This window comes from Denticeps clupeoides, chromosome 20, assembly GCF_900700375.1.
Source record: "Denticeps clupeoides chromosome 20, fDenClu1.1, whole genome shotgun sequence".
NCBI classification, from domain to species: Eukaryota; Metazoa; Chordata; class Actinopteri; order Clupeiformes; family Denticipitidae; genus Denticeps; species Denticeps clupeoides.
Window position 1 is genome coordinate 14,143,249 of NC_041726.1, and position 13,353 is coordinate 14,156,601.

Here is a 13,353-nt window from a genome sequence, read left to right on the forward strand (position 1 = left end):
CACCTGCCAACTATCCTGTTGATGCAACGTAAAAAAAGGGTCTGTTCCCTGTTTATGGCTTAAGCGCAGTCCACACAGTGTGCATAGTTATTATAATGGTATCATTACTAAAATTGCATGTTGAATATGAGATGCATTGCACACGATATGGTGAAATCGTACTCAGATTGATTAATTGTTTGTCTCTCGAAGCTTCATGGGCTGTGATGAATGAAATATCGCTCGGGGTTTGGTCACAGTTTTTTTTATCGCTTTTGTGCATTTGCAAATCTATTTTAAAATAGCTTACGTCATCACCCAAAGTGAACCCGCCAAGTCATCGTTTTGTCTTATTACGGTAAAAATGGAGAAAGGATCAATGAAATCCAAAATATAACTTTTTTTGTTCAAGTATAACGTGGCCTTATTTGGCCAGTAAGAGCAGTAATAGCAATAATACGATAGTAATAAGGGTAAGGGTTTAATGGTATTTCCTTTGGAAAATAATTAAAAAACCGATCGATATAATAGTTCTAGGTAGTCGGAAGACCAGCCGCCTCCTCAGTGTTGCCAGATCCTAATTGTTGACGTATCGTACAAGCAGTTTAAAATGATTTTTAGAAAATCTCTATAACACCTTAACACCTTAACATTCGTATACCGTTCATATTATAGTGATTAATGCAACATTTACATACAGAAGGTTTGTAAAAAAAAAACACATATGGGCAGAACAGCGCCTTTATATAAAACCTGGGTCTTTTTCCCAGTCATTTCTGTAAGTCTGATGGCGATTCTGCGTCTTCTTAATCTGCGCAGCCCGATGAAAACAAAGATCTATACCTGGTGGTGTACATTAAATAACTTAGCTATGGAATGTAGGGTAAAATAATCGTACTTCTGGCAACCCTGCCGCTCCACCTCCTACCGACCTGGAGGTGTTCCCCGCGCGTTGGCCGCCTGTGCTTCCGCGTTGCTTCCTATTGGCTGCCGGGCTGTCGGCTCTGGTGGGCGGAGTCAGAGCCTCGTTCTCGAATAGGCTGGCGGCTGCCTGCCGACCCGCAGCCCCGCCCCTTCCTTAAGAGCTGGGCTTTAAAGACCCCGGCTGATCCAGAACACCCGCCGCTTCCTCAATCATTCCTCCGCCGGTCGTACTTGTGCATTTAAACGCGGAACAAAGGTGAGGATGGGCATCAACTTATTTTTTTTAAAAACTGCGAGGTCTGTGCAACTGCGACGGCATCGACATTTTTACATTTTCCGCTGCACTTGTCGGAGAGAAGGCGTCGCCTTCATCGCTCTGGGCAGGAACAGTCGTCATTGTGAACAAGTCGTCAGAAATGCCGTGTACGGTGCTGGAGACCCTCTCCTTCGACGTCTTGCCGTCTGCAGCGGCTTGTTTTAATGAATGGCGCTTCGGAGCCCTCGTTTTCAGTGCAATGAAAAAGCGCTGGGAATAAGTGCTGATTCACCGGTGTTGCGACAGCAGCCCGTCACCGGGCCTCGTTCATAGAGCCGCCGTGGGTTAAAGATGCTTCAAGACACCAGCAGAGAAACATCCACAAAGAACTTTTATGATGACGTTTTAAGAACTTTTCGTACCCATCGTGGAGAACGTTGTTCTCAGTTTGGTAAGAAAGTTTGGGGTTACAATTTATATTAAATGGCCTTTTTGTTCCCCACATAATCACTGCCGAAGGTCTCGAGATGTCTCCGAAAATCAAGGCGGGATCCGTTGTGGAGATGCAGGGGGACGAGATGACCCGGGTCATCTGGGAGCTGATCAAGGAGAAGCTTATCTTTCCCTACCTGGAGCTGGACCTGCACAGGTAAACCCCGCTGGACCACCACGGCGCTGTACGCTCGTTCTGGTTAAAGGCACTAGCAGCAGCCCACCCCCCAGTGGAAGGTGTGCGTTCACTGAACATACAGAACAAGCCAAAAGTCTGGACACGCCTTCTCATTCAATGTATTTTCTTTATTTTCATGACCATTTACGTTGGTAGATTCTCACTGAAGGCATCAAAACTATGAATGAACACATGTGGAGTTATGTATTTAACAAAAAAAGGTGAAATAACTGAAAACATGTTTTATATTCTAGTTTCTTTGCTCTGATTACTGCTTTACACACTCTTGGCATTCTCTCGATGAGCTTCAAGAGGTCGTCACCTGAAATGGTTCTCCGACAGTCTTGAAGGAGTTCCCAGAGGTGTTTAGCACTTGTTGGTCCAGCTCACCCCAAACCATCTGGATTGGGTTCAGGTCCGGTGACTGTGGAGGTCAGGTCTCCACTTTTTGTGGTGGGTCAGAGGAGACGGAAATGATGCGGGGTGTAGATGTAGTGGCAAGAAATGGAGAGCAGTAGCAGAAGGGATGGCTGAAGAGAATTAGAACGGCATCGGAACGTCAACGTGCGTGAGGAACGTGAACTTGCTCGAGGCTCGTAAGTTAAATGGGCGGAGCTCTGCTATCCCAGGTCGTACGCACAATTGCGCAGTTAATACAGGCAGCATAGTTTGTACGTGAACTACGCCAGAACTGGGCATGGGCATCACTGCAGGAAATACACATGAATTTCACGATTCAACTCGCATATATAATATAAAACCTGACCATTTTTTTTTATTTCTGAAACAAAACCAAGTTTAAAACCAAATCTTATGGGGAGACTATCAGGGCGGCCTGAGGAAAAAAATGCAACGCAGTAGCTGGTCGACCAGTTTTACCAGTCTGATGCGTTGGTGGATTTGGATCAAGGGTCAGCAGTGGGGCAGCTTTGTTCAGAAAGCGCTTCTTTCTCCCCTCCCCTTTGGAGGAGGGACCGTTGGAAATGTGTGTGAAAGGTCATTCCGGGCTCAGAACAAGTAACTCGCACAAGACAGGCGGTCGTTGTAAATGTACTTGTTTCGTCGTGCTTATGTCAGCTTCTGGTTGCACAATGCGGATGTGCAGGGAATATAAGGTTCTATTGTGGCTCTTTTTACTTTTTTTTACTTTTTTTTTTTTTTTTTTTTCTGTACTGTAACATAGTCGTAGTTTTCATACATGGAAAATATACAATAAAAAAATTAAATTCAAGGAAAATTAGATTTAATTGTAACTCCTAGGCACTTGTTGGGCCTTAATTAATATTAAAGCAGCAAAGGCCATTTTGCCCTAAATTCGTTATTTAAATGCTGGAACTGAACATCTTACAATATGACACTGTATGGCCTAATGGGCCTGTTTCAACAACAGGTCACTAAAACTAAATTGTACTTTAGTAGACTTTCCTCCTACCCCTTCAAGGATTGGTCTGGTGAGAATGTGGAAATATATACATATATAGCTTTGCTTTGCCTTATGTCTTTAGGTGCTTATCTAAATAATTTTTGCATTGATGTGGTGTTTGCATTTGAATGGCCACTGAAATTTTTACAGAAAAGCTTTTTGTTTTGGGCAAGGCCACATATTCTGTCTCAGTTTCTGCAGGAAATTATGCTATAGGCGCAACCCTGACTGCATTACAATGCCTTGACTCCCCTTGGTTTTTTTTTTTTTTTTTTTTTTTTTAATCATTGTGATTATCAAGTCATATTCATGGGGTGTTATGAATGACCAAAATGTGTATAATAAAGTATAATCAAGTTGGCTTTCTGCTTCCTAACTTATTGAAGTTATATGTGCAAAGCAGCATTTTTTTTTCTCTCTGCCCAATATAGTTCAAAAACGTGCCCAAAACATCTTGTAATACTTATTTATGGATCTTAATATTTTTCATTTTCAATATTTTCTTTTCATTGTAGACCAACATTGAAAAAACATGACTATGAAATAACACACTTGTGTTATAAACAAGGCAAAAAGGTGAAGATTTGCGTGTCTCCAAATCAGGGAGCTTTTACTGTGATTGCAGCATTTCACACTCTTGTCTTCTCTCCACCACCTTAAGTTGGACAACGGGGACAGTTTCAAACAGTCCTGAAGTTCTGTTTATGACAGTTTGAAGTCCATAATAAAAAAAAAAAAGTTCATGCCATCACCAGCAGACATCACAGCACGTGTTGGAACGTGCAGATCAGTGATCAGTGCTTTTTAATGAAATCTCCCTCCTCTGGGTGAGTGTAGCTATGACCTGGGCATGGAGAACAGAGATGCCACAGACGACCGCGTGACCGTGGAGGCAGCGGAGGCGGTGCAGCGATACAACGTGGGCATCAAGTGCGCTACCATCACACCAGACGAGGTCCGCGTGGAGGAGTTCAAGCTCAAGCAGATGTGGCGCTCACCGAACGGCACCATCCGTAACATCCTGGGAGGGACGGTGTTCCGCGAGGCCATCATCTGCAAGAACATTCCGCGGCTGGTGCCTGGTTGGGTCAAGCCAATCATCATTGGCAGGCACGCTCACGGCGACCAGGTACAGATTCCACATCCCGATTTCGGAATCGAATACAAGAACGATGTTTCCCTCACAGCTACTAGGACTGGTCTGCTGCAGATAAAAGTTAAATATCAATACAGCAACAAATTGTCAAGGGGGGCATCAAATATCAATCTTTATGTATACAAATTTAGTCCAAAGTTCAGTTCTGAGTTATGATGTTTAGGCTGAAATATACACAGAATGCACACAGCATTTTGTATATCAGCTTTGTTTTTACATTTTCAGTGAACTGTAGAATATTGCAATATGTACGGTATCATAATATATCATGATATAATCATATCGTGACCCATTTATCGTGAGATCCTTGCCAGTACACACCCTTAGTAAATATTACTCCACTTAACAGTCAGGAATTTGTTGGCTTTGGGTATTGGCTATGCCAGATTTCACAGCTGAATTAGAAAAAAATCTTACTCTCTGCAGAAAAAAAGTATCTTTATTAAAAAGATGGGCACAATTTATTAAAACTCTTGGCGGGGACAGAAATAACCGCGGAGTCTTGTTTAGTAAGACTGTTGAATGTTGTAGGCACAATACCAAATATATTTAGGCTGTGTTTTTTTTTTTTTTTTTTTTTAACTGCATCTCTGAAACCGTTGAAAGATAGAAATTTGTCCAAAAGGAGAGATTGTGATTACCGACCTACCGCCTAAATATTTGCTCCTCGCCCAAATGACAAGGCCGCCTACTTGCAGCATGAGGCATTCGTTTTGGGGCGAGAGCACGAAGCGCACGGCAGCGTTTCTGTGGATCCTTAAAAAGTCCTAAGGTCTTAAATATCATTTAAAAACAACTAGTAATCATTTCATATCCATATTTTGCAATGTGTAAAGTCATGATAACTTGCACAATTCTAGGTTATCACTTCATTTAATCAAGAAAAGAAAAAAATCCGTGTTTGGCGACATGATCAGTGTGTACAGTGGTGATAAAGGGGGTGATCAGACTTAAAAGCAGGCAGCTTTTTAGACTATTTCTACCCCACCAAACTCCAAATGAGGAAATGCATGTTTCGGATGAATCCGGTGCCTCTCAGAGAACTCTGGGGAATTAAGTAGCTTTGGAGCTCTTCTGGTGGCTCGTGACAATCTTACCAGTCCATGAATCCTAGTCATAGTTTTGTGGGCATAACTATTCCGGGTCGTTTGTTCAAATCCTTTACTGTTTGTGACCTCTACAGTACAAAGCCACTGACTTTGTGGTGCCAGGACCTGGCAAGCTGGAGATGACTTACACACCCCTCAGTGGGCAACCGATGAAGTTTGTAGTCCATGAATTTAAAGGTAGGTGGTTCGGACCTTCTTTTTTTGCGCAATGGGCCTGTGATTTTGTGTCCATGGCTACTTGTGTGTTTTTTTTTACTCAGTAACTTCTGTAAATCTCACGGACTATCAAAATAGTTAAATTTTGAGCAAACCAAAGAAATCTTATCCTGTTCTTGTTGTAAATGTGAACTCCTTCACCTTTTTATTAAGGCACTGGCGGAGTAGCATTGGGGATGTACAACACCGACAAATCCATTCGGGACTTTGCCCACAGTTCATTCCAGATGGGTCTTCAGAAAGCCATACCAGTATACCTCAGCACTAAGAACACGATCCTGAAAAAATATGATGGTCGCTTCAAGGACATTTTCCAGGAAATCTATGACAAGTAAAAAATATATATATGTGTGTGTGTGTGTGTGTGTGTGTGTGTTAAAAAAATGTCATGCCTACTACTGGAGTCAAAACGAAACCTTCTCCTGAGTTTCCAGGGAGTACAAGGCCAAGTATGATGCCATGGGCATCTGGTATGAGCACCGGCTAATCGACGATATGGTGGCTCAGGCCATGAAGTCTGAGGGTGGCTTCATCTGGGCCTGCAAGAACTACGATGGCGATGTTCAGTCCGATTCAGTAGCTCAGGGTGAGAGAGTATTTCCGTCAAAACTCCATGGCATGGAGGTATTTTATGTTCGCTTCTGTCTATTCTTACATTTGTCCTTATTTATATTTCTTCTACAGGCTATGGCTCTCTAGGCATGATGACCAGTGTGCTGATTTGTCCTGATGGCCGCACCGTCGAAGCCGAAGCTGCCCACGGAACGGTAACGCGGCACTACCGCCAGCACCAGCAGGGCAAGGAGACCTCAACCAACCCCATAGGTGAGAAGCTCCCAATCGTTTTTTTTTTTTTTTTTTTTTCTTTCATACATTTTGGGTTCCTTTGTAATTGTGCAGAGAAAAGGCTAAATTACACATAAAAGGTAATGTAGGTACTAAAAAAACTGTACTCATGGTTTGAATGCAACATGAAATCTAGTTAATGTTCACAACACAGACCATAAAACGTTACTGAAGTATTAAATTTATAAATGAAGTTAGAAGTAACAATCAACCAATCAGAAGGCTCCTTTTACCTAAACTCCTATTGGACAATCTGTGTGACATCTGCCTGAAGTTAACAGAGATCTTGTGGAAAACAATGTTATTTGTTTAACTGTTAGTGGTTTAACAGCATTATCCAGAACGACTTCAGCAGTCAGTAGCCACGGGGACAGTCCCTTAAAATCTGGTACTGGGTTTGTCCCAAGAAATAATTCTTATTAAATATCTTTTCTTTTTCTTATTTTTTTCTTTTTTTTTTCTCTGTATTTTGAAGTTTGAGTTTGAAATTCTGGTTTCGTTATAACCCTAGTACATAGTTAGTCTTGTTGATAGCCTGAAATTTCTGATATGATGTTCTTACAACATGCCCTTTATGACACGTTATCAAATGACCTTTGAACACCTTCTCTAAGTTGTAAAATGGAGCGGTCCCTTATTAGTGCGAGGTCCTATCATATTAACAGACTTCAGACTACAGATCCATAATCAATTAATAGAAACAGCCAATGATATTACATAATGTTGTATGGCCACAAATACAGAATTCCGAAGGCCAGTATTTTATATATTTTAATTTTTTTACATTTCCAGCATTTATAAGACTCCCTTATCCAGAGCGACTTACAATCAGTAGCTACAGGGACAGTCCCCCTGGAGACACTCAGGGTTAAGTGTCTTGCTCAGGGACACAATGTTAGTAAGTGGGATTTGAACCTGGGTCTTCTGGTTCATAGGTGAATGTCTTACCCACTAGGCTTCTACCGCCTATTTTTTCAGTGATTCTTTCTCTTTAAGAGACTGGGGGAGGAGAGAAGAACAGAGAAATGGAAGCAGTAGCTTAAGACACTTTTCTCTTTGCCTCTCTGTGTCTCTCCACATATCCAGCCTCCATCTTCGCCTGGACCCGAGGCCTGGCCCACAGGGCTGAGCTGGATAAGAACACAGAGCTGCGTTGGTTTGCTGATGCACTGGAGGCCGTGTGCATAGAGACCATCGAAGCGGGTTTCATGACTAAGGATCTGGCAGCCTGCATCAAGAGTTTACCAAAGTGAGTTTTTGCCATTACAACCATGGCGACAGAGTAATAATTTTTTATTTTATTTTTTTTCTCATTTTTTCTTATTCTTTCAGTGTCCAGCGCTCTGATTACCTCAACACTTTCGAGTTCCTGGACAAACTGGCTGAGAACCTGAAGCTCAAACTTTCCAGTCAGCCCAAACTGTGACTGCCGTCCCTTAGGCAATGATCTGCACAGACGTCAACCCACAAATAATTACCGATGGCCTTTAACCCTGTCACTAGTCAGGCACTCATGCAACAACAAGATGGCTGACTGGGACCCACTCAAACAAGCTCTAATACCAAGTGGGTTGTTCCCCGTCCTCCACGTTGACTGTCCCCGCACTGTCTAATGGACGGGAAGTGCCTTTCTGCAGAGACTGGTGGACCAGAGTGACCACAGCCTGTCTTGCATGATTAGGCAACTAATTTTTCCAAACCGTACAGCTGCCGTCCATAAAGTCCATGTAATTGCATAAGAAGGATTTATTAAAACTGCAAAGGTGTCTGTTCTACTGCCTGTTATGGTAATGTAGTTTGCTGGTGAGCAACAATTGAAGATCTGTCAACTTCGTCAAACACTTGTTGCCTTAGTCCAGTACTATTTTTATTTGTACTGTATTGAAGCCCTTCAAAACATTAAAGAAACGTTCTGCCAGAAGGACCCCAGGAGCCAACCATGCTGCGAGATGTGATTTTTGTCAGCTTTTTATCAAGTAGTCTGTGTTGTCTCTTATGCAAATAAGCTAATTAAATGATGATATTAAATGAAAACATGTTCTTGTCTGGTTATTGTGCTGGTGCATGTTCCTCCTGGAATAGGGTTGGAGAAGCATTTAGGTAAGGTCCACTGCCTCCCATAGTTCATCCTGGTTCCATGTCTTCCCAGGCAAGTGATGCACTGAGACATCCATATGGTTTAAAAGAAAATGTGAGCCATTAAACCAGGCTTTGTGGTTAATGCCTGGTGTTCATATCCACAATGTAGGAACCTTTGGTGAGCCGGTATATGCACTAGAATAGTTGGTAACTTGCTTGTCTTATGAACCAGAAAAACCCAGGTTCAAACCCCACTTACTGCTCGCCTGGTCCCTCCATCTCTGAAGGTAAAAGGAAGACATTCATCTAGATTCTTCTCCATCTTGGCCCCTTGGTGGTGGAATGAACTTCCCCTTGAGGTCAGAACAGCTCAGTCACTGAGCACTTTCAAACGGCAGCTCAAGACCTTCCTCTTTAGAGAATATTTAGATTAAATTGTAATTTTCTTGTTGTCGAACTTGTGTACAGAATCTACAACAGAGTGAATAAAATAGATTTATTCATAGTTGGGGTCCTAGTGAACCGGAATTGATCTCTTCATCGATGGTAACTTGAAAGCACGTTGTAAGTCGCACTGGATAAGGGCGTCTGCCAAATGCCTTAAATGTAAATGTACTACAACAACATTTATTTCTTATAAATAGCCCATAATCACAACCAGTATGTCTCGATGGGCTTTGACAGGACCTACAGTTGACACCCCCCACACCTGACCCTTCTGCACACAAAAAAAAAAAAGAAAAAAGAGGAAGAAACCTAGGGAAGGAGTGATCCAGAGCGAGACCCCCTTGCAAGGAAGAGTGAGCCTGCAATTGGTGTCAGTGCAGGGATTGTGATGAAAAGTGGTGGAAAAGTAGGTTTTAGTCCAGTGTCATGGTGTACATTGCATGTCCATTATAATGCTACTGGTCCATTTGAAGATCCCTGAAGCTTTAGCCGTTTCACTGGTGGTGCCTGTGGTGACCCTCTGGTTTGTTTCAAGTCGTCTCATTATCAGTTCATTGCTGGGGACTAGGATTCATCTAGTGGTCTCTTCGTTGGACTTTGGAGGTGGTCTGGCTGCTTGATTCAGCATTGTACAACTGGTACAGAAATATGTGGCTATAGTGGTATATTTGTGCAACGGTTCACTCAGGTACTGCGGAGCAAGACCGTTTACAGCTTTATAGGTCAAAAGTAGGATTTGTGTAGTCCATCCTAAATTTGATGATTAGCCGGTGCAGTGATTGGGGTTGATGTGGTTGAATTTTCTGGTTCTAGTTAGAACTCTGGCTGTAGAATTCTGTACTGTCAAGGGGAGGGGGGACTGTCAATGTCACGACTGATTGTAATGTCTCTCTGGTAAGGGTGTGTGTTTAATTCCATAAATTTAAATGCAAATGCTATACGGCCCCATGTGCAACAATGATATGTTCTTGGATCTTGATTGGATCAGCCTTCACTCATCAATGAGCCTTGTTGACAGCTAACCAGTTTTCATTTAACGGACGTATTTTGGTTGGTCCTGATCCGTACACATCAGGAACAAAAGCTGGGGTTTTGGAGATGCTGTGGCCCAGCTGTCTAGCTGTCACAATTTGGTCTTCGTCAATGTCATTACACATCCGCTTTCAACACGTCAACTTCAAGGTCAAAATGTCCCACCCACTGCCAGGTGACGCTGTAAAGGAGATGATCGGTAATTCAAATCAAATTTGAATTTTGAATTACTGATTTCTGCAACTATCAGACAAGAATATGGCCACCAGGTGGCGTTCCAGCACCATAGTTTATCTTAATGGAACTAGATCATTGCACAGCCTCAGAAAAAGCAAACCAAAACCTTCCAAGCACACAAGGCTCGCAGAAAACCACACAATCTAAAGCTTTGTAGTTTATTATTATTATATCCCACTTCTGACATCACTTTGGGGCAGTGGCGCAGCGGTTAAGGAAGCGGCCCTGTAATCAGAAGGTTGCCGGTTCGAATCCTGAGCCGCCAAGGTACCACTGAGGTGCTGCTCCCTGGGCGCCTGTCATGGCTGCCCACTGCTCACACAGTGTGATGGCTTAAGTGCAGAGGACAAATTTCACCGTGTGCTGTGCTGCTGTGTATCACAAGTGACAATCGCTTTCACTTCACTTTAACTTTATTGCCAAGTCATGAAGCTGATATAATGCTTCTTTGTGCTGTGAGATCAAAAACTAGCAGAAATCTTAAACATTTTCATAGTGGACATTTAATCATCTATATAATTAACCTCAATGGAGTTTTCGTTTTAACCATCAGCCTCGGTGAGCAGTGGGCAGCCATGAAAGCAGCGTGCGGGGACGACCCTTCCCGTTTATGAGGCCACTTCCTTAGCCGCTAGGCCTCAGTCGCCCTTATTAGCAGCTGGCAGCTAGCAGCACTGCTAGAAACGGAACCGGTGATGTCAGCAAGCAAACACAGCTCACACTCATTAAAAAGCAGTTAATCTTTCACCCTCATGTAAACACGGGCAAAGATCAAATCACCGTACATTGTCACAACCCGCTTGCCCACTTTCCTCTCGGTTTGTCTATAAATGCAATTCACCTCTATTGTAAGATGCTCAGTCCCTTCTGTTCATGCACTTCAGTCAAAGGAGTCGACGTGCCTACTAATGAGCAAGTAAAAAGTCGTGCAGGAGATTTTTATAGTAATAAGTGTTTGATATTTTGGTCTCTTCTCAACGGTGAGCCTTTTCATTTCACACTCTTCCTTCAAACACCTCAAGCCAGAAAGCAGGGATGGTTTTACACAACTGCGTAGTGTTCAAAGCAGCCATGAAGTCAAAGCGAGCCGACTGAAGCATTAGATTCAAACACATTTTTATGCCTCGTCTGTAAGATTATTCAAAACAAAGATGTGCGTCGAAGATATTTGGTTCCGTTTGAGGTGTGTTGGTTCGTGTGGACAGATAAACACCACGATAAATGTTAAAAGCGTTAACGCCTTTTGGTGTTCAGTTGAGCTTTCTTAGCCCAGCATAGGACCCGTGCGAGCAGAGCAGGGTTCCTGAGACGGTGTCTCCTGATAAACACACGTGCCCGCATCCACGCTCTTGACGTACACTTGAAGTGATTAGAGATTTGGGCCACATGGACTCCAGCCGCCTAATCCTGGTAGAAGAGGAGACCCGGGGGAAAGCCAAGGCACTTGGGCGCTGGATGGAAACGGAAGCCTCCAAAAGGGTATCAAAGCCTTGGGAGCCTTCTGCCATTGTCCCGTGGTAATTGGATTTCATCTGGGGAAGAGGAGGTCTCATTTGCCAGCCCGTGACACTGCCTGCGATCACCGCCGATGGCCCCGGGCTGTCTGTTGGCGAGTGGTTGGAGTATTTTTGGTTTATTCGTTTTTTTTTTCTTTCTTCGGTTACAAGATTACTAACTAGGGCGTGCACCTTCATTACTTCATTACGATTGGAATACTCGCTAAGGAGGTGATGGACCTTAAAATCTTAGTGAAGTTGATGTTTGTCTCGACCTGCACTGTGTTATTGTGTTGTAGGGCTGTGGTAGCTTAGTGGGTGACACACTCGCCTATGAACCAGAAGACCCAGGTTCAAACCCCACTTACTACCATTGTGTCCCTGAGCAAGACACTTAACCCTGAGTGTCCAGGGGGACTGTCCTTGTAACTACTGATTGTGAGTGGCTCTGGATAAGGGTGCCTGATAAACGCCGTAAGTGTAAAATATATAAATTAAATCTTTTTATTTGGTTTGTTTTTTTAAAATCACATTTTCACTTTGCAAATGTCTTTTGAAACACTCCAAGGTGCATTGAGTGGTAAGGGAGAGTGAGTGAATAACGCCTATAAACATTGAATCATGTATTGTAATTGGATAAGAAAATACAAAGGTTGCCAAAAAATTGAAAATTTCACAACAATGTCCAAAAACACCCTGGAGGGACTATTTAAAGTAAACGTGTGATGTGAATATGGAGGGAGTAAATGACATTGGTGAAGTGACGTGATTGTCATTGTGATACACAGCAAGCACAGCACACGGTGATACTGAACCCATCACTCTTAGAGAGCAGTGGGCAGCCATGAAAGGCATCCGGGTTGCTGTGTATGGGGACAGTACCTTGATCGAGCGGACTTCAGTTTTTTTATTATGACTCCACTTCTTCTCCACAATCTCTTGGCCACTGCTGCCCCAGTGGGTTTTACAGGATGGAAATGATTCAGTCACAGACAACACAGTTCACTTCCCAATGTCCTGATTTCTACAGGTTCTTCATAGATCCCATGTATAATATCTGACCTTGCCAAGTCTCAAAGGTAGACTGTACTGGCCACTCCTGGAGCAGATTTCGAATTGCTTTCAGAAACTATCCTGTACACTGTTTATATACTAATAAATTAGATGAACGAACACTTTTCTCTGTGACATACTGTTAAGTGACAGCCAAGAGCTATTCATAAATTCATAAGGTCAAAAGGTCATGAAAGGAGGGAACAGAAGACCCTGCAGCTCATATTCCATAGTGACTTAGATGTGTGCTTTATTTAATTTTGTGTTTGTGTCCAGGTTTTTCCGAACGGGGAACTGCCTCTGCTTCTGAGCGCACCTTGCTCACGGTAGAGAGCACATAAGAGGGCTTCCAATGCGGTGGTTGCCAAGGCAACACCACAGCCACTCTACTCTTCAAAAGCGGGTGAGCAGAGATAGCGGGCCCTTTTGT

General features: G+C 43.1%; 1 protein-coding gene across 1 annotated transcript; it reads left to right on the plus strand.

The window, feature by feature from the left end:
• Positions 1 to 1,047: 1,047 nt before the first annotated feature.
• On the plus strand, positions 1,048 to 8,613 carry idh1 (isocitrate dehydrogenase (NADP(+)) 1). Its single transcript, XM_028963186.1, has 9 exons — positions 1,048 to 1,159; positions 1,679 to 1,808; positions 4,090 to 4,381; positions 5,592 to 5,694; positions 5,887 to 6,064; positions 6,168 to 6,319; positions 6,418 to 6,558; positions 7,666 to 7,828; positions 7,912 to 8,613. The coding sequence occupies exons 2-9, from the start codon at positions 1,687 to 1,689 to the stop codon at positions 8,003 to 8,005; spliced, it is 1,245 nt and encodes a 414-aa protein (XP_028819019.1). The 5' UTR covers positions 1,048 to 1,159; positions 1,679 to 1,686; the 3' UTR covers positions 8,006 to 8,613.
• The last annotated feature ends 4,740 nt before the right edge of the window (positions 8,614 to 13,353 follow it).

Excerpts from the sequence above, each read along its gene's own strand:
- idh1 (XM_028963186.1), top strand. The coding sequence starts at position 1,687 with ATGTCTCCGAAAATCAAGGCGGGATCCGTTGTGGAGATGCAGGGGGAC. Across the intron at positions 6,065-6,167 it reads TTCCAGGAAATCTATGACAA|GGAGTACAAGGCCAAGTATG; the intron begins GTAAAAAATATA and ends CTGAGTTTCCAG. Across the intron at positions 6,559-7,665 it reads GACCTCAACCAACCCCATAG|CCTCCATCTTCGCCTGGACC; the intron begins GTGAGAAGCTCC and ends CCACATATCCAG.